General features: G+C 46.7%; 1 protein-coding gene across 1 annotated transcript in view; it reads right to left on the bottom strand.

Annotated features, from left to right (window-relative positions):
• CC2D1B (coiled-coil and C2 domain containing 1B) overlaps nucleotides 1-20,605 on the bottom strand; it is an 83,021-nt gene that overhangs the window by 50,201 nt on the left and 12,215 nt on the right. The window contains exons 5-13 of the mRNA XM_060231811.1: nucleotides 20,293-20,406; nucleotides 18,919-19,047; nucleotides 17,558-17,861; nucleotides 15,199-15,323; nucleotides 13,234-13,309; nucleotides 7,990-8,100; nucleotides 7,676-7,806; nucleotides 7,108-7,180; nucleotides 5,846-5,964 (exon numbers count right to left, since the gene is read on the bottom strand). Coding sequence (XP_060087794.1) covers nucleotides 5,846-5,964; nucleotides 7,108-7,180; nucleotides 7,676-7,806; nucleotides 7,990-8,100; nucleotides 13,234-13,309; nucleotides 15,199-15,323; nucleotides 17,558-17,861; nucleotides 18,919-19,047; nucleotides 20,293-20,406 — 1,182 coding nt within the window. The remainder of the gene's footprint in view (nucleotides 1-5,845; nucleotides 5,965-7,107; nucleotides 7,181-7,675; nucleotides 7,807-7,989; nucleotides 8,101-13,233; nucleotides 13,310-15,198; nucleotides 15,324-17,557; nucleotides 17,862-18,918; nucleotides 19,048-20,292; nucleotides 20,407-20,605) is intronic.

Raw genomic sequence — 20,605 nt, forward strand, 5'->3', positions numbered from 1 at the left:
CTTTGTGGTCTCTGTGCATCACACTGATGGGAGATTAACAAGCTCAAGGCCTACCTGGAGGAGGGTGCGATGGTCCATCACGAGGAGACAGACTGCAGCACAGCACGGCCCACAGAGGAAGCTTGTCTACGCCTCAGGTCCAACGCATAGTGCGACACGAAGGTATGTGCCGATGCCCACGTGGCAGCCTTGCAGATGCCCTGCAAGGGAACTCCCCTCATGAAGGCAGCCGAGGTTGCCACCGCTCGCGTCGAATAGGCCCAGAGCGGACCCAGAAGAGGCGTCTTGCAGAAGAAATAGCACAACCGGATCGCCCCCGTGATCCACTTGGACAACCGTTGAGAGGAGATCCGCTGACCCATGGAGGACCCGGCATACGAAACGAACAGCCTGGAGTCCTTCCGCGACGGGTTCGTGCGATGAAGGTAAAAGGACAATGCCCGCTTCACGTCCAAGGCGTGCAGACGACATTCCGAGTCGTCAGCCGGTGACGGAAAGTAGACCGGCAGGAAAATCTCCGAGTTGAGATGGAAAGGCGAAATTACCTTGGGCAAAAACTTGACATCAGGACGGAGCATCACCCCATCCACTGAGAAGATCAGGTAGGGGGCGTCACACCGTAGCGCCGCCAACTCCCCCACCCTCCTAGCAGATGTAATGGCCACCAGGAAAGCCATCTTCCAAGCCAGGAGGTGAGGAGAACACGAGGCCATTGGCTCAAAGGGCTTCCCCGTCAGCGCCCTAAGCACCAGAGGCAGATCCTATGCTGGGGCGGGGGTCCTTACCGCGGGGTACAACCGCGCCATGCCCTTTAGGAACCTCTTGGTGTCCGGGTGCGTGAAGACCGAACGGCCCTCGAACTGACCATGCTGTGAGGAGACGGCCGCCAAGTACACGCGCACCGAGGACTGCGCCAGGCCCTTGTCAAGCAGGGCAATCAGGACGTCGAAAATCACCGGTAGTCCAGCCGTGTGAGGCCGTGATGTGCGACTCGAGGCAAACTCAACAAACTTCGCCCACTTGGCAGCATATGACTTCCTCGTAGTGGATTTTCTGGAGTTCATCATGACGAACTGGGCCCTCTCGGAGACCCTGGAGGTCCCAGCCGCCAAGCAGTCAGCCGAAGGTGAGGAACATCGTGGTGCAGGACCCGACCTTGATGGGAAAGCAAAAGGTCCGGGACCTGGGGAAACTGATGAAACAACCTGTTGGATAGGCGTAGGACCAAGGGAAACCAGTGCTGCCGCGGCCACCACGGCGTCACCAGGATCCCCTGTGGACGCTCCCGCAGCAGTTTCTGCACTACCTTGGTGAGCAGTGGAATAGGTGGAAAAAGGTACACTGTGTGGAAAGTCCAGGGTACCAGGAGACCGTCCCCGAGTGCTAGCGGGCCGCTCCCCCCCTGCAGCAGAACAGTTCGCACTTCGCGTTGTGTCGTGTGGCGAAGACATCCAGCGCCGGGGTTCCCCACTTGTAGAAGACCGGACTCAGGAACTCCCAGTTCAGTTCCCACTCGTGGAACAGGGCCCCCCCCCGGACTGAGGAAGTCTGCCTGCATATTCCTCACCCCGGGGAGATGGGCTGCTCGAAGGAAGACTCCCAGCGACCTGCATAGCTCCCAAATTATCATAGCTAGGTGGCAAAGGCTGCGGGACACCGTGCCTCCCTGCCTGTTGATGTATGCCATGGCCGTGGTGTTGTCGGTCATCACAGCCACCGATTTGCCCCTCAGGAGAGACTGAAAAGAGTGAATGGCGTGAAATATGGCCAGCAGTTCTAAAACGTTTATGTGTTGTTGAGCATGTTGGCTCGGCACCTGTCTCCCACGCACACGCCCCCCATGTGGGCTCCCCAGCCCCACAAGGATGCGTCCGTCGTGATCGTGAGAGAGGGCGCTGGTCTGTGGAAAGGCGCCCCTTCCATCAAACGCTGTTTCTGCCCCCACCAGTCTAGAGACTCCAAGACGTCCGGCGGCACCGTCAGCAGGCGAGAATGTGGCTCGAGGTTGCATTTGAAGCTCTGTAGGAACCAAAGCTGCAGGGTCCGCATCATTAATCTCGCAAATGGAAGCACTGCCATCGTGGCTGCCATAAGCCCCAGGAGACGCTGAACCTTCTGCGCGGAGACTGTACGATTCCGCTGGAAAGCCCCGACCATCTGGACAATGGCGGCTGCCCGATCCGGGGGAAGAAACACCCTGCACTCCCGTGTGTCCAATATCGCCCCGATGAATTGCACCCGCTGGGCAGGTTGGAGATGGGACTTTTTCTGATTGATCTGAAGCCCCAACTCGTCCACCAGAGCTAGGGTGACTGCTATGTGCTGCAACAACAACTCCCTGGTCTCTGCCACCAGGAGCCAGTCGTCGATGTACGGGAAGAGTGTTATTCCCTGCAGCCGCAGGTGGGCGGCAATCACCACCATAGTCTTGGTGAACACCCTCGGAGCCGTGCACAGCCCGAAGGGCAATGCCCTGTATTGGAAGTGTTCGTCCCCGACGGTGAAGCGTAGGAACTGCCGGTGGAAGGGGTGGATTGAGATGTGAAAATACGCATCTTTCAGGTCAAGCGTGGCCATCCAGTCTCCCCATCCCAAAAGCGGAAGGATGTATGGTAAGGTGGTCATCCTGAACTTGTCGCATCTTACGAACACGTTCAGGGCCCGTAGATCCATAATGGGCCGAAGGCCCCCATCCCTCTTTGGGACCGCAAAGTACCGGGAGTAGAAACCACGCCGCAGCTGGTTCATGGGAACTCTCTCGATCGCTTGCTTGAGGAGGAGGGAGCAAACCTCCTCCCGGAGGGTCTGTGAAGGGGGGGTAGAGACGAAAGTCGGGGTGGGTGGGGGGTCGCAGAACTCTATTCCGTACCCCTGCCGGATTATGGACAGCACCCAATGGTCCGACGTGATGCGGGCCCAGGCAGGGAAATAACCGGCAAGGCGGATAAGGTCCGAGTCCACAGGGCCGCCCAAAGATGGGAGGCAGTCAAAGGCCCTGTTTTTGCTTGGTGTCCTTTTGCCTGGGTGCCTGGGTAGAAGGAGGCGAATATTTGGGCTTAGGCTGATACTGAGGTCTGGTAAACGCCGCCTGTTTCGAACGCCACTGTCTCTCTGGCGATTTTGAATAAGGCTTCTTTTGCCATGTCTTTGGCCATTGCCTCTTAGCTGGTGTACGAGGTCCCGACACTCCCAGATTCCTCGAGTTTTTATACTTTTATCCAGCTCTTGTAAAACAGAGTCTGTATTTGAGCTGAATAGGCCCGAGCCATCGAATGGAAGGTCCTCCACATAGGCCTGCATATCCTGTTGCAGTGCCTTGGATCGAAGCCATGAGTGTCTGCGGAGAGAGATGGCCGTGGTCAACGCTTTGGCACACGTGTCCCCTGAATGCTTGGCTGAGTTGAGTTGCTGCTTCGCCAAGATCATGCCCTCCTTCTGTAGTTTCCGTAGTGCGGTCTTGGCCTGCTCCCGAAGGGAGCCCAGGATGGTGGATACTTGGTCCCACAGGGCATACTGATATCTGCCCCTGCAAGCAGCATAGTTAGCTATCTTGACCCCCAGGGAACCCACAGAGTACAGCCTTCTACCCATCGTGTCCAGCTTCCTACCCTCGTCGGGGTGTGTGGAATGGGTCTTTTTCGCCTTCGAGGACGACGACACCACCACCGAGTTTGGCTTGGGATGGACATAAAGGAGCTCGGCCGATGATTCTTGGATCCTGTACATATGGTCCAGCCTGCGGGAGGACACAGGCGTGGACGCTGGCTTGTCCCAGGAGGATTTGGCAGTCTGCAGCATAACGTTGCTGAGTGGTAGTGCTACAGCAGTGGAGGTATCTTGTTGGACAATGTCAAAGAATGTGTCCGTAACGATCGGTTGTGGTTGAACCGTTGGGAGGGAGAGCGTTCGTGCCATCCGTTTAATTAGATCGCCGTAAGACTTAAGGTCTTCCGATGGCGAAATGGGTTGTTCCTCCGAAGTCTTCACCGGAGGCGACGGTTCATCATGCGATGAGGTCTCCCTCTCGGGTGACGAGCCCTCCAAAGACCTGGGGGACTCTCCCGGGGAGTCAGACAATTCAGATTGCGGAAGCGGCTTCGGAGACACCGGTGCGGTCGGGATGGACTTGACCTTTACCGACGGGGTGCCCTGATCAGACTCCTTCCTACGCACCTCTGGGGCTTCGACACCGACAGAGCCTGCTTCACAGTGCGGATAAGAAGTACGGGACCGGTACGAGGTCTTGGACGCCTGGTCCCAGTCCATCTGTCGTGGGGGGAGCCACGGGTAGGGCGGCTGCATGGGGTAAGCCCCATACAAGTATTGCCACTGGCGTTGGTCCCATGGGACCTGGGCTGCAGCTCCGCGTGGCGAGCGGTCCGCTTCTCTGTAGCGAGGAGAGCGGCTGCTTGAAGCGTGATCCCGACGTCTATCTTGTGTCCGAACCGATGGGCTGCTCGTTCGCGGGGTGAGTCGGCCGAGCGGGCTTCGATCAGTACCGACACGTTGGGCCGATTCAATCTCCGAATCCGAGTCCGAGATAACAAGCTGGGTCGACCTCTATTCCATTGGGGTACTCGACTGGCGTACCGGGGAAGCGAAGAGCTTGAGAGGAGGGACGACCGGAGCCGTCGGATCCGCAGGAGACACCGGGGCCGAGAGCGTCGCCGATTTGTGTCTCTGCTTCTTGGCCTTCTTCCCCTTGTCTGCAGGCGCCCCTCTGTCCTCCTTAAGCCGTTTAGCTGGCAATGAGGACTCCGAAGTCAAAGCCGAGCCCGACCTCTTTTGGGGGCGATCGGCATCGGAAAGGGCCTGGTTGGTATCGACCGGTTTCGACGCCAACTGGTCCGACTGACCAGACAGCTGTTCAGCCTGCTCTGCCGACAGACGACACGGGGAAAGTGCCTGCTCCATCAGCGCCGCCGCAAGTCGAGCCGCCCTGTTCTTCCTGGTTTGCCACGAAAACTTGGCACAGTGGGCACAGGAATCGGGCCGATGTTGCTCGCCCAGGCACAGCAAACACAACTTGTCCCCGTCAGGAGGGGCAATTTTACTCCCACACAAGGAGCAGCGGCGGAAAAATCCCCACCGTCTTTCCATACGAGGAAAGATAGCAGCGGGAAAGGAAAGGAGGGAGAGGGGGCCCCGAAGGGCGGGAAAAAAAATACCCCGCTCTCCCGCAGCTACAACTATCTAACAGCTAAACTAACAACTATACTAAACTACAACTATCTAACTAACAATAATACAAGAATAGTCAAAAAGATAAAGTTCACCGACCGTAGCAGAAAAGATCGACTGATCAGCGCGGCGGTCAGAAGAGAACTGGCGGGATGTCCGCTCCCATCCCAGTGAGCATGCGCGGTGGGGCTTCTGGGCATGCACACTGGGACGTCGGCGCGGAAATCCGCATCTTTTGAAGTTTACCCATCGAGGTCGGCGCTGGCGCCTACTCCCATCAGTGTGATGCACAGAGACCACGAAGAAGATGATACAGTTTTGCAAATACATGGCAAAGCAATGAGATAGGATCTGGAGACCAGGTATTGAAAAGCTCTTAACAACAACGTTACTACCACTACTTAGTGGCCTTTAAGAAAACAGGAAAACAGTCCATAACCTTATGACTTGACTATAAATGGCTTCACAGGTATTTGTACCACAACAGGAAATCTGTGAGTTACAATGAAGTGGACTAGCTGTTGTTATTAAGGATCCATAAGCAATAGCCAGGCTTAAACCAGCACAAGCAGCTTTTCTGTGTCAAGGGTTACATGGAAAGACAAATCCTGTATCAGCAGATCTTAAAAGCAAGGTTTAAGACACATAATTTTAATCAACAAACCTCATCATCATCTTTGTCCTCTTCTTCCACCTCCATTTTAACCAGCCTATTTGCACTTTCCAGCACAGCAGCCACTGTGCTATCACCTTCAGGAACCACTCCAGGAACTGGAGGGAATCCTATCAGACGGAGAAAAGGACAGGCTTTGAAAGAGATGGATTTTTTTTAAAGCTTCCATTTATGACAGCGCATGAATCACTGTGCTGATCACATCCAAAGACTCATGTAGCCCAGAATATTTTTTTTCTCCCTCTGCCCCTACCCATGAGCAGCCAGATGCCTGTAGGACACCCACAGGCAGGCTACAAAAGCAAAGCCCTCCCCTTTTGGTAACAGGTACTTATATACACACTGCCTCTGTTCATAAGGAATTCAGATATAAAACTGAGCACAATATAGTCGTACTCAGAGCCAATACCTCTTGCCACAGGCTACAGTGGACGCCCACAAACCTGGTAATATGATAGAGCTGAGGTCTTTTTAACTAGGTAAGCACAATGACATCCATCTTGGCATCCATGAACACAGACTCTGGTTGAGGTCTGTAGCTACTCTCTCTCACTTATGTAACATCAATTGAATAGGAAAATATTGACAATGAGTCAATCCATGACTTCATACCAATATTGCTGATAATGGATGGGAGATCAAAGACTTTCTGGACATCCAATTTTTACCTCCAGATTCTATGTTGCTTTTGACATAAATACCCCACCTTCATTTTCCCTTCTTTAAAAAAAAAGACATTTCTTTTAAAGCCTTCTTTTTTAAAAGACCAATTTTGCAAACATATCTTTTTGATTTAACTCTATAAACGAAATACATAAGCAAATGTCAATATCTGCTTTGCAAAATTTATTCCAATGTGAGGGTTCCCCCCAACCCCGGCATAGAATTTGAAGACAAAGAATTTACAATACAAGACCCAATTATGCATACAGTAGTGCTGGAAGACAGGTTGACATAGGTCTGTAAATTTCAAAATTCCTGCCAATAAATTAAAACAAATGTCTCCTTTCCTAGGCAAGCAATAGTTTTAAGCATTCACTTTCAGCTATGATAGCGCACTCTAACTTGCCATTCAGTCACTCTTCCTACTTGAAAGCAATAACTGCAACCAACTTTAGAGACTATGGGTGGTTGTAAAGCAAATTCTGTAGTGCTGTCACAGGACCAGACCGGCCTTTGACAAAATTGGGAGTAACTGCATTGAAGTATTTCATAACAAGCTAAATATTTCACATCACACACCACCAACTTACCAGGAGGAACTGGTAGTTCAGAAAAATTCACTTTTCTTCCTGCTTGATGGGCTCTTATGGCATCTTGGTATTGCTGTAATAAGTCATGTCCATTAGAATAAGACCTGGCTGCACAGCTTTTTGAAGAACAATACGTGCGTTTATCTCCCAGACCCTCTTCACACCAGCCTTGGGTTATTGCAAGGAAGACACTGCATTTTATAAGCACTTTATTTTATAGTAGAGAAAATGCAAAACTGCCTTTAAAAAGTGTGTCCACTGGCATATTAGCACCACACAGCTTCTAAAACTTTAGTCAAAAGGCTGTAAAAAATTAACCAAATGCCCATGTTCTTTGTAAAATTGATAGGCCTTATCATTAAATAGTGTATAAACATATATTCAGATCTAAAAGATGTAGTGCATTGTAATGTAGGAAGTCACAAATCCAGCACATTTAATGTCTTTCCATAACTAGTTCTGTTCCTGTGATATATTATCAGTTTACACTGTCACATTACTAGCTTATAATAGAGATAATATATAACAACGGAGTTTTATGGGCAACAAAACTAACTTCTTTCTTTACCTTAGCTATTCTCTCATGCATCCTGCATTTCCGATCAGCTCCACTTGCTTTGGCTTGAGCTGCTGCTGCTTTATATTTTTCCAGCCTCTGCTGCAAAGCTTCTAGAATTGTTTTTGGCTGCTGCACAGAACCTTTGGAAAAGATACAAAAAATATCACATGAGCTCAGACAACAACATTCACCTAAACCTAATCAACACAGCAAGCTGATCTCTATACAAAAACACCAAAAACACAAAAGCCCATCAGAACTCTTGAGCGTTTCATCTATATAACGTTGTTCACAATAGAGACCCTGCTTCAAATTTCTCTCACCTGAAGCTTCCTTACTTTGGAGCTCTTGAGTTGTAAGAGGCTGGGAAGTTTCCACGGGCATAGATGGTGCTGGTCCAGGGGGAACACACATTTTTTCTAAACTTTTAAGTTCTGGGGGGAAAAATATGTATATTGTGATTTAAGAAGCAAATCCACTGAGCAACCACTGAGGAGGGTGGGCCAGACAACCAAAACAGTATCGCAAAACCTCAAGCCTTGGTTTCTGCCAGTAAGAGGCGGGTGAATGGGATAGGGTTCTTTCCAGGCCTGTCTTGCCTTTGAGGAGAACTCATCAGGGCCAGGGCAAAGTGTAGCCTCCAGGTGACTTGCATAACTCACCCAGGTCTGGCTGCTTGCTACTATTTAGCAGCAGCCACTTCATGAAACTCCACTTCTGTAGTCTTAAACCATGAGTTTAAGACTAGAATCTGGGAGACCCAGGTTCAAATCCCCACTAAAAGTGTTCACAGAGTGCACTTGGGCTTGTTACAAACACTCAGGCTAACTCTACTTCACAGGGCTGTTATGAAGATAAAATGGGGAAGAATGATGTAACCTGCTTTGGGTTCAAGTGTGAATTAGAAAGAAGCTGGTTGGTGGGTCAGAAGGAGAAAAGGAAGCAGGTGAAGGTGACAATACAGGGGGTTTGCCAGAAGGAGGGTAAGAGGAAATAGAATGGGGAGAGGGATACAGGGGAAAGTGAGGTGCACCCCACAAACTCTTGAGGGTTTCCACTGTACAACTGGGCCCACGAGCTGGCACCATTCCTGGAATAGGATCACTTGAAGAAATATCTACTAAATACCCCTGTCAGATTTTCATGACAATAAGTCTGAAGTCAATGTGCTCTACTGTCACCCTTTGCATATGATTCAGTGTTTCTGTGTTATTAAATATGAGAAGATAATAATCTTATATCTAATAGTCATGGGTGATCCTCCCATAAAGATGGGAAAAAATCTACAAGGGAGACCACTCAGGATGAGCATTCAACTTTCTGCCGATTTGGAGAAATTTTGGAGTTTGCACAAAAATATAGTATTTTTTAAATTGGGAATTATTCTCCCCTCCCCCCTACCCAGTAGCCAGCCTCTGTGCATTCAAAAAATCATGGCTAACATTTTTAGTTGCCTAGTTGAGTAGCCAGTTGAAGGAAATCATGAAGAGAAGAAAGGAGAAAAAACTAGGCAACTGGAGAGTTAGGCAGGGGAGAACAGAAGCGGAGGGGGGGGGGTAGTGGGGAAATGGGACTTTTCTGCCCTATGAGTCCTTGTGGGTTCCCCTTTAGTTGTACCTAAGAATACATTGGTTGACTGTTGTATCAGTCATACCACACACAGATAAGGTAGGGATATCTAGACACTCAGTGCACTCTAGGGATGCAAAAACATCATCTCTCAGAAATACCCCCTATAGCTTTAAACCGTGTTTAGGCCAAAGCAGTTTTTCCCATTTGCGGGGTCGTGACCTGGTACCGAGCCATGGTAACCTCACTACCGGGTTACAAGAAAAGCCAAAGCTAGCCCTGCCCCCAGCAAAGCATGACCTCTGCTCTGCTTCCTTCCTTCCCGTCTCTCTGTTGTGCAGAGAAAAGCTAGCCTTGAAGACTGACACAGGCTGCAAAGCCTGAGTTCTGTTTGGCTTCCTTCCTTCCCCCGCCTCTGTTGTGCAGAGAGGGGCTGGGTTGCCTCTCCTTCCTTCTCCTCCACTCCCAGTGTTTAAGAGAAAAGCTGTAGTCCACTGGCACTTTAGACCCATGAAGTGTTCTTCAAGGTATGAGCTTTCATGTGCCTTCCAGTATGCTCTTTTTGTCAGGGCTCGAGTCTTCAGATAAGGAGCGACGGCTGCCTACGTCCCGGCAGCTGGCCAGGACTCTCGCAGCCGGCTGGGGGGGTAGCACAGGGGTGATCGTAAACAGTCCAATTAGTCAACGCTGTAAATCAGTCCGGCCGAAGGAGGAAACAGAGAGCGTCGTCGTAGGAATGCAGAGGGTCAAAGCCAGAGAAAGCAAAGTCAAACACAGTCCAAAATACCTAAGCCAGTCCACAAAGCAAAGTCGAAGTCCAGAGTTGCAAGTCCAAGGTTCAAGCCGGTTCAGGAGTACACAGGTTCTCTCAGCAAGCAAGAGGGTGCAGAGTGTGGTCACGTCCTAGTAGGATCGTTCGTTGCCAGCACAGTTTGCCCTAGGGCCAAGATTACAGATATACTGTGCTGGCTTGTTAACTCATTAGTATGCCGGGCTTAGATCTCTTCTCCCCCGCATGCGTGCCTCACTTCTTCTGCTTCGCATCTCCTGTCGTCTCCTTTCATGGAGCCGGCTAACAGGTGGCGGTGATTCCGGAGGGGATGAGCTGGGGCCTGGCGTGGCCTGATCAGTTCCAGGTGGCTCCTGCTGCCGGCTTGCTTCTTCGGGACGTACATCCAGGGCTGTTAAAGGTGCCTGCTCTGAGCTAGCAGGGGCTGGGTCAGGGGCAGGCATGACACTTTTGGGGAGATTTCCCCGGGAGGCCTGGGCAGCAAAGAAGGGTGTGTGTGTGTGTTTTTCAACTGGGAGGGGCGGGGAGTGGGTATTCCAGTAGCTATTTTTTTTTACCAAACGACCCCTGGGCAGAATTGTTGCTGCTGGGGTCATCTGATGGTGAGAAAGGCTCCCCCCCACTTTCCTTCCCTGCAAGCGATGCTCTGTCTGTATTCTTGGTGCTGGGAGGGGGGGGAAGCAATAGTGGGAGGCGTTCTAGTGCCCTGGCCCCACTGGTGGACATTCTGGTGCTTTTTGGGCATTGTATGAGAGAATTTTGGACTGGATAGTCCACTGGCCTGATCCAACATAGCTCCTCTTATGTTCTTTCTTTCCATGTCTTCTTTTCCTCTCCTTCCATTTCATTCTTTCCCTTTCTTTCCTTCCATTTTTACTGGATGAAACTTTTCTGTTCATCATACTGTTGTTGCAGACATAGGAGCTCTGCCAATGAAAAGTTGGCACCCCCAGTTTTAGCCAGCTGGCCTTTCTATGAGATTTCTGTGTGAGTGAGTGTGAGAGGTGTGGTGCAGAAAGAGATTGCTGCAGTATATCTCAACAGCACTGGAAGTGATGGTACTATGAACTTGGCACCATTTTACTGGTCCTGCTTTTAACAGCTGTCTGACACCAAAATTAAACAACTCCTGTAGATATTAAAAAGGATGAAAGAAGTTCACTGGCTAAATAGTTGCAAAACAGGTTGCTGTTAAAGGCATGGGAAACACAGCCAATAAAAAGCTGCAGGCCCCTCATAAATATCCTTTTTGGGATAACTACAGGAAATCTTGTATGAACTTCATATAACTGGAAAGTAATTCATTAATTGCAGTACAATTCTCTGCTGCCTTTCACAGCAATTTCCCAGTGTTTCAGCCAAAGAAAAGTATGAAAAATAACTGTTGAAAGATTTTCTTGAAACCAAGCAAGCTTGGTTATAACTTGAGTCGGGGTTCCAGTAGTAGCAGCTGAAGGAAGGGCCTACTAAATGTTTCAGCATATTTTGAGGTAGAGCAGCTGCCAGTGCCCAGTGTGGGTGACACACAGTGCTGTCATTCCTGATGGCAATGGCAACAGCACTCCCAACTGCATACACTGGCCAGTGCTGTTGAGGAAGGGGCGTGTAGGTGGGCAAGGCAATTGAACATGGGCATTAGGAGTACTTGCAAGCTGGAGAAGAACACACAAACAAATAGGTGCATGCAGGTGTGGGAGTGGAAAGAGAGGACCCCCATTTTGGCTGAGCATGAGTTTCAGAGACATTTTTCTGAAAACAAAGTTACTTCAGAAGAAGAGGCAGGTTTGGGGGAGTGCCCTGGAAGTGACATCACAGGAAAAGGTAGAGTTTTGGTTCAGTGTGCCCTGGAAGTGACATCACTTGGCCCTTGACACCACAGGAAATGACATAATTCCTGTCTTCCGGCTCCACCTCCAAAGTCTCTTGGCTCCACCCCCAAATTTTAGTGGGCCACGAAGGAGAAGTGTATAAATAACCAGGCACAAGAAAGAAAAGTTTGGGAAACCCTGGGCTACAGGTATTCTATAGGGGACAGATAGGTTATTAATTTTTTTTAATAAATTGTAACTGGTAAACTGCCTTGAACTATGTGGGAAGATACGACGTTTTTTACATTAACAGGTATGGAGAAATATATTATTTTATTTATTTTGTATTTTTATGTGTGTATTTATGAGTGTGTATGTGCACCTGGAAGTCACGGTGACCTCTGGTGACTGACCTCTACTGGGGGCATGGAGGATATTCAAAGAAGTGGCTGAATACTGGTTCTGGTATTCTAAAGAGGTCTCCCATTCAAGTCCTTGCCAGAATCGATCCTGCTTAGCTTCTGAGACCTAATGATATTGGGCTTGCGAGACATGACTTTAGTTGGGAAGGCCTCAAGTCTGCTTAGCTTGCTGTAGCTAGGCTACAGCTAGGCCTGATTGAGAAGACATAAGAATTATTAACATCCCAGCCTTATCTGTAATAGACACATAACTTTCACTTTTGCCTTACAGTGATTCTACTATACTTGAAGTAACAACAGAAGTAAAGTGACCCCAGAACTGGATTCATCTGGTCAAGGCGCATGTGAAGTAGAATTTCTTTCTGCAAGATAAATCTTGACCAATTAGTTAATGTCACCTTGGCAAAATGTATCAGTAGTGTGTAGGCTCTAACAATGAAATTATGATGGATGTAACAGCCAGCTAATATGTACATACGCCAACGTGTGCCAATATGTCATCAAGGCTATATAAAGTACTGACCATCCTGAAAGGGGGTGGAGCAGCTTGGTATGCAGGTCCTGGCATAGCTCTGCTCCACAATCTATTGCAATAAATTCTTCCCCTCCCCCCTTCACCTGGACTTCAGCTGCATGTCTTTTATTGGACAAAGGCATTCAGAGTGCAGAGCTATGCAACAGCTTGCCTAGGTTATCCAAGGCAGGGATGATTTTTTTTTAATTTAAAGATGCCTGGAACCACGAAAGGTGGTATTTGCTTTGATAAATTAAATAATAAAATTGCAAACCCACTCTCAAAAAAACCCCCAGCCATGTTCACTGCTTTCAGAATAAGGAGAAAGAAAGGCAGGACATGTGCCTGCTCAGGCCAATAAAAGTTTATAGTTCCTGTAGAGATGGGGATTAGGAGACTGTTCTTCTCCCCTTCTACAATTCCTCACTGGCACCCAAACTTTTAAAAATCACTACTGGTCTTACCCTCTGGAGCTGGAGGCATATCCTTGAGATCTACAGGATATCCACTGTCCAATGCTTTTAGAACCATGCTGAATTTCTGAAACAATACAGCATAGTCAACTAATACAAGTTATTGTCAGATGATTTAGAGATCTGCATGGCCCTGCTTTCAACATGATTCCTAGAACACTGCTTCTGAAAAAAGCATCTGAAAGCATTTTCAAAGGCTTTAAAATCTATTTCCATTTACAACAACATTCAGTCAAGTTTATAATGCTCATCCTAATTTGGAAAACAAACCAACCAACCAACTCCTACATAGACAGGGATCCCTAACGGTGCCTCTGAGTACCATGGAGATCAGTGACATCTTACTTGGTTCCCAAGTGTTTTAGAAAGTGGGTGGGACTCTTGCCAGCACAGTTTCTGTGGAGAAATACCATCTTGTGTGTGGGTTTAACTGTTGGATGGGAGGAGACAATCAAACCTTAAGTAGGCCTTGGCCTAATCTCCTCCTTATTCCCCACTCCCCTCCTGTCTTCAACCAGTAATCTAAGGGCAACTCCCTAGAGAGGACAGGAAATCCTGGGGTATCAATATTCTGATGGCACCTAGCTGTATTCACTCAGGAAAGGACTGTGACATGACAATTAAGGGCCACTCTTCACTGGGAAGTTGCCTAGAGCATCTTAGTTGTTTCTCTAGTGCAAGGTGAAAGCATTTTTATTTCAGTTAGGTTTCGGTTATGGATTGCTGCTTCCGATGTTCTGCTTTTTTGATTAAATTAGTTGAAGCGCTGATACAGTAAGACTAAAATGTTACTGTATTTCTGTGATCTGCTGCAATTCTGGTTTGACTGGAGGGGTGCTGCTGTCAAGAGAAATGGTCATCTCTGTTATCAATCAGCCCGGCAGTTTAAATATAAGTGTTTGGCCATGTCATAAATTCAAAGCAATAGCCTGTTTCCTGATATGCCATCCAAGTGTTAAAAGTAGCATGAAGAGAGTTCCATATGAAATGCTGACTACTCTCCTGCTGTTCCCGAGGTAAGATAAAAAGCTTGAGATCGTGCCTTTGAATTTCAAAGTGATCTGACTCAACTACTCTAAGCAATGTCAGATGGGGGAGGGAATCTTGCTTCTCTTCAAGGATCACCTTTTGGATCACGTTCTTGATTAACTTATACTGGTCAAAGGGTCAGTGGTCCAGTTTCCAATAGTTAGCTTATAATCATCTGGCATAAGTCTCCATGCATGGTACAATAACACCACCAAGACCAGTGATGGGTCAGGGACCATCTTGCTGCATCTCCAATTTCCTGCTCTGAAGAAGTTGTAACTTGATTGCCTTCATCCTTGCAAAGATGTGGTGGGTCAAAAACACCAATCTTTGACAGGTGTGAATTTATATAGCTACTGTCTATTGTTTAAGGTTGCAAGAAGTTACTGAGTTGCAAACTGAATTTAATTATTTTACAGAGTTGTAAAACAGCAATTTTACAATTAACTCTTCTAAAATCTAGGCAGATTATAGCATTAACAAGGTCATTTCTTTATACAGAACTTCACTCAAATGCGATAAATTGTCCACTTTGGAAACACAATGTTCAGAAATTACAATGATATACTGCCATATAACAGTGTTATACGTTAGCACATGTAGCCATGAAAAAAGAGCTGATCTTTAAGATACTTGGAAACCAATATTCGTGTGGTAAATTTCTTACTCCCAGTATGATCATGAAGTATGTTCATCATAATAAGGATGAGAGATTCATTATAATACTATAATCCCATTTTATACAATGAAAGAAAGTAACTTTATGATGTGATCTGGGGTGGGGAGTTAATTTTCATCTTTAAAGAAAGTAACACAAACTAGTTCATAAAGTTACTACGAAGAGTAATTTTTTTTGCAAACCAAATTCCTAGGAAAAATTTAGTTTGCATAAAGCTGTTTGGGGCTTGTGAATCAATAAAGTCTTACCTTTCCAGTTCTCATGTACTCTTTAGCCTTTTCAAGATCACCTTCCTGCTTGGCTTTCAGTGCTGCTAATTTATATTCCTTCTCTCTTGTCATAATTAGTTCTCTCATACAAAGGTTTGGGGAATCTGAACAAGACAGCAAGCCACTCAGTAAGACTTCAAACATCTCTTCTATTAATAAAATCCCTAAGGTACTGGTCACAAATCACTTCCCCTCCCTTTGGCTGAGCCACATGTTGCTCAATTTCAATGGAGAACAACTTCACCCTCCAGCCCCAGGACAGAGAAGCTTCAAAGGCTTGAGCCACTGCTTCAGAGGAAAGAAAGTCTTTCCTCAATTGGCTGAGGGAGGGCGGAAGCAGGAAAGAGCCAAATAAAGCCTTCCCTTGATTGGCTGAGGGCTCCTCCCCCTCTTCCTCTGGGGAAGGAAACAGCCAGAGACACAGAGGGAAAATGGCATCCTGTGGCAGCAGACCAATGACATTTTATTCTAGGTATAAGCTTTTGTGTGCCTGTACACTTCTTCAGATACAGTGAGAGAGAGGAAGAGGGGGAGGGAAAGAGCCAAAGAGAAAAAAAATGGTGTCCAGTGTTTAAGACCAATACCATTTTATTTCAGTATAAGTTTTTGTGTGCCTGCACACTTCTTCAGAGAGACAGAGGAAGAGTGGGGAGGGAAAGCCAAAGTGAGCAAGTGAGGGGAGGGGGAGAGAGAGAGGGAGGGAGAGGGAGCGAGAGAGAGCGCTTTTAGTTTCTTACAGATGGGGATGGGGAAGAAACCTAACAGGAGCAGCACCCTAACGACTAACATTTGTGGAAGGGCATGAACTTTCATGAGTCACTGCTCACTTCTTCAGATACAGCTAGAATGTGAGTCCATCTGTCCTTGTATCTTGGAGAGTGAAGTGATTTTAGTCACCAACAACAATAGCAGCCATTGGTAATGAGAAAAGAAACCTAGGTCTCAATGCAATCCAGAAGGATGCATTGTCTTGAGCGTCATTATCAATTGCGATTCAGTAGCCTCTCTAATCTCTCTCTGAAATTCTTTTGTAAGAGGTCAGCAACGGAATGTCCTGGAAGGTTAAAATGGCCCCCATTGTTTTTTTCAGTGTTTCTAATAGCAATAGAAAAGAGCTATAAGTGTGTTTTTGGTGCACAGAATGTCACAGTGAATGTTTCAGACTCAAGTGGGAAGGGAGGTGTGTTTGGCTGGAAGAGATCCTGGCTTCAAATGTGACTCAGAAAACAGTTTTCCAGCTAGAAGCAGAAAGCCCTCCTGAACAATTCTGTTCTGTGCATTTTGTTAAATGACAGAAGCATGAAGGCCTTCCCAAGAACCTCAGGCTGGTTGTTCCATAATGTGGGATCCACTACAGAGAGTGTGTGTGGGCAGATGCCAGTTTCACCTGTTTGCAGAGTGGCACCTTCAGAAGGATTAGCTTACATGAGTGCAACCATCACAGAAGAGCATATCAGGAGAGGCGGTCCTGCAGGTATGTGACTCCAGGGCCATTAAGGGCTTTGTAGGTGATAGAACCAAGAATGGGGCTGGTAACTGGTTGGTGACCAATGGAGGTTCTGCAGAGTGAGACACATGAATTCTGCTTAGGGAAGGGGCCATGGGTCAATGGTCCCAGGTTCAAACCCTGGTGTCTCCAGTTAAAAGACCAGGCAGTAGGTGAATTGATGCCAGTCTGAGTAGACAATACTGACCTTGATGGACCAATGGTCTAATTCAGCGTAGGGTAGCAGTACCAACCAATCCATGATGCAACAATGAGCCATGTGTGCAAGTCACACACTCTCTCACATGTGTGCCCTCACCTGTCACACCACAGGCGAGCAAGCCAATCGGGAGGCCCTCTGTTTGAGGATGGTCCCCATAACTGACTGGTCTATGAAATACAGGTAAAAGGCAGCTTCACACATACCCAACAGTATCTGGGTGTTAGGGAGATCAGCCAGGGGGAAGCAGGGGGGGGGCACCTGAGGGGGGATTTCATGTAAGCATGACTAGAGACTCACATGGCAGCAGTCTTCTCTGTGGCCCAAGAGGGCTAATCTTTGGCACCTCTGTTACTGCCTTCAGGGGGGACAGCTTTGGAGGCCGCTTGGGATATTGACCAGGGAGGGAGGCCTGGGTTGTCAGTTACTGCAGCACTCACCCAGAGCCTCTTTCTAGAGTCTGTTGTATTTATCCTCACAATGGGCCTTATTCCTAGTCTACTATTTAAAAAGTGAAGAATACTTCTTTCTCAGTCCATTCCCCTGCACCACAGAAGAAAGAAACAGCAAGGAGTGCTGTTCATACATATCCAGAATAGAGATGACTTTAGGGCCATAGCAGAACTACTTACTGTTTTCAAAAGTGGTATCTGTTCCTGTAGCATCTCCATCTGTAACCTGGCTCTGGAGAACAGTTTTGCTCACAGACAACTCAGCAGCACTGGGGTTCTTTAATTCATGTTCTACAGCAGAGCCTTGATACTTCTCTTCCTTCTCAGGGACTGTTACTTTCACTTGATCATCTGAACTTTTAGACAAATCATACATGGCTTGTGGCAGAGCTGCAGAGCTCTTTCCTGATGCTACTGGTGGTGGCAGCTCTTCCTCATTCACTTTGTTGCCCTTCTTCACAGCAATCAGCATAGTTTCCAAAGTCTAACAGTGATTAAGGGATAAAGACGCCAGGTAAAAGCAGTACCTGCTATTCATCCCAATCAAACCCCTTAATTTCAAGGGAAACAATGCTAACAATGCAAAGCACTGGTACTGGAAGCACAAAAAGCATAAACATTTCTATAGAAGTGTATCTCATTTTCTCTGGGGCAACATATTTTCTGGAAATCTTATCTTAGTCTTTTAGACTGGCAGGAAGGTGGTTGCTTCTTGAAAGCATCACAGATACTCATTATAAAAAGTTCATTCTTGTGGTCCAAGATCACTAGGCAAATATATACAATTGTTTTAGAATTGCTTCTATTCTGAATCTTCTGAACTGCTCAACAGTATTTTCAGTTCTTCACCAAACCAATACACAGAAATTACATACATTGTAAGATTACTCCTATACTAAGTAAGAACCTTAAATCATTTGTATCAACTGTCAGGCTGATGTAACAGGGGAAGCATATCCACACACACATCAATTTGCCTGGAAGTTATTTTCAAGCAGTGGGCTATCAATAGCCATCACCTTAAGTCATGTTTGAAAGGCTATTTGGAGAAAACATCACAGGATACCTAAAATCTCATGCCCCACACCATCTTCTTAAGAATAACAGCCTTTTCAGGGTTACAAGAACACAGGAAAACTCTATCTCACTGTATTTTGCAAAACATTCATGCAAATCAATCTATATCAACAGCATATAAAACATTGCTAACAAAGTGCATTCACTGGATAGTGTAGACACCTAACACAGAACCTCTAGCATAAAACAGCCCTCTGATCCCTTTGGTAATGCTCCTTCCAATTAAAAAACAAAATTTTCTCTTTATTTCATACAAAAATATTTCAATGGAGCTGCTTCATGTGTCCTAGACAATTCTGTTTATACATACATTCAGAACAGAACTGAACATACAGTGTTCTAAAATGAAAATATCACTTTTCTGCATTTCTTTGCAATATACATGTGAGTGACATTCTTGGTATGTTTTAAACAGTGTTTCTCCTCTACTGAAATTACAGGGATTTATGGTTAATACAACATACCTTAAGGCCTCGTTCATACCGTCGTACTTTGGCACTCTCCCCTGCCTTCTTCGCATTCATTATTGCTGCCTTATAGTTAGTTATCCTTTCTTCTATTGTTTGCTGCAGTTCACTGGAAGCAGAAGACATCTCAAAAGAGCAAAAAATAAAGAAAATAAAAAGTGAAAGTATTTCTACAGAATTACACGCACTCTGATACGACACTGATTACCAGAAGAAAACTGCTTTCTAGGACAGACACAGACAGATTGAACAGGAAGCCTCTTTTCAACAGAAAGGTGCTTGTCTTTCAGCAAACATTCCATGTGTCTACCCCTGGGCTCCCTATCAAAGCAGCAATAGAGAAGTAGGTGGAGTACCTTAGGAAAATTTATACCCATGGTCAGTAGAGATGACGGAACACATTCAAAAATGTTTAGTCACTGCTAGCAAAGACTGGCTGCATAGTATTTTTGCAGACGCTAAAAAGAGTTCTCTTGGCCCTTTGCTATGAGTGTTCAAAATGGTCTCTTCACTAGGCCTGTTTGCAAAATTCTGTCCTTTCATTCTGACAGGAAAACAACTAACATTAATAATACAGGATTCAGAGAGCCTGTTCAAAAGGAAGGCAACTGAGTAAGTCCTATAGAGGTGAGCAGGGGAATACCCAAAGACAATTCTGTTCTATCCAGGCCAGTCTAACTACCCTAAACCACTTAAGCTGTGCTCTTAAAATCAGGTATCTTGGAGGAGCTAGGATATGTTCAGTTGTAACCATATAAGAGGAAATATGCAACTATTGTAAACAAATGGATAGACCCCACTGGAAGAATAAGATTAATTTCTGCTTCTTATTCCATACAAAGGAACTCTATGAGCCTATGCTACTACTATATACATACGTTCTTGCATGCATTATTTCTTCATTTTCAAAATGAATAATTCATCCCAAGTAATTTACAGAGTAAAAACAAAGCACAGTGCTATATTCCAATATAGAAGAATATTGGATTTATACCCTGCCCTTCACTCTGAATCTCAGAGCGGTCACAATCTCCTTTACCTCGCCCCCCCCCCACAACAGACACCCTATGAGGTGGGTGGGGCTGAGAGAGCTCTCACAGAAGCTGCCCTTTCAAAGACAATTCCTGTGAAAGCTACAGCTGACCCAAGACCATTCCAGCAGCTGCAAGTGGAGGAGTGGGGAATCAAATGCAGTTCCAGACAAGAATCTGCGCACTTAACCACTACACCAAACTGGCTCTCAGAAATCTTTTCAACACTGAGAAAATACTGGGAGACATGGAGGCAGAATAGTGACCTAGATGACTTTTAATTCCTTTCCATCATTTAAAACGTAGACCCCTGGGCTTAAAGACAAAAACTTTCACCTACCTGTGTCTGTAGTTCAGTAAGCTGATCTGTGGCCACAGGAGACACGTCTGTGGTTTCTGTCTCCTGTTCAGTGCTCCCTCCTCCTCCCTCTCCTAGAACCTCCTGCAACTCTGCCTACAGCAAGAACCAGTACAAGGGGGTGCTGTGATAGAATGAACTGAAGAATACTTAGCACCTTTCCACTGTCACTATTCCAAAACATGGCCTGAAGTCTCTTATTTAGAATCACAGAAGCATTCCTCTTACACCAAGCCAAAGTCACACTATTTTAAAAATGCAGCATGTATTTCTGAATGACCTAAGAGCTGTTTAA

Source organism: Heteronotia binoei, chromosome 2 (genome assembly GCF_032191835.1).
Source record: "Heteronotia binoei isolate CCM8104 ecotype False Entrance Well chromosome 2, APGP_CSIRO_Hbin_v1, whole genome shotgun sequence".
In the NCBI taxonomy this organism is placed as follows: Eukaryota; Metazoa; Chordata; class Lepidosauria; order Squamata; family Gekkonidae; genus Heteronotia; species Heteronotia binoei.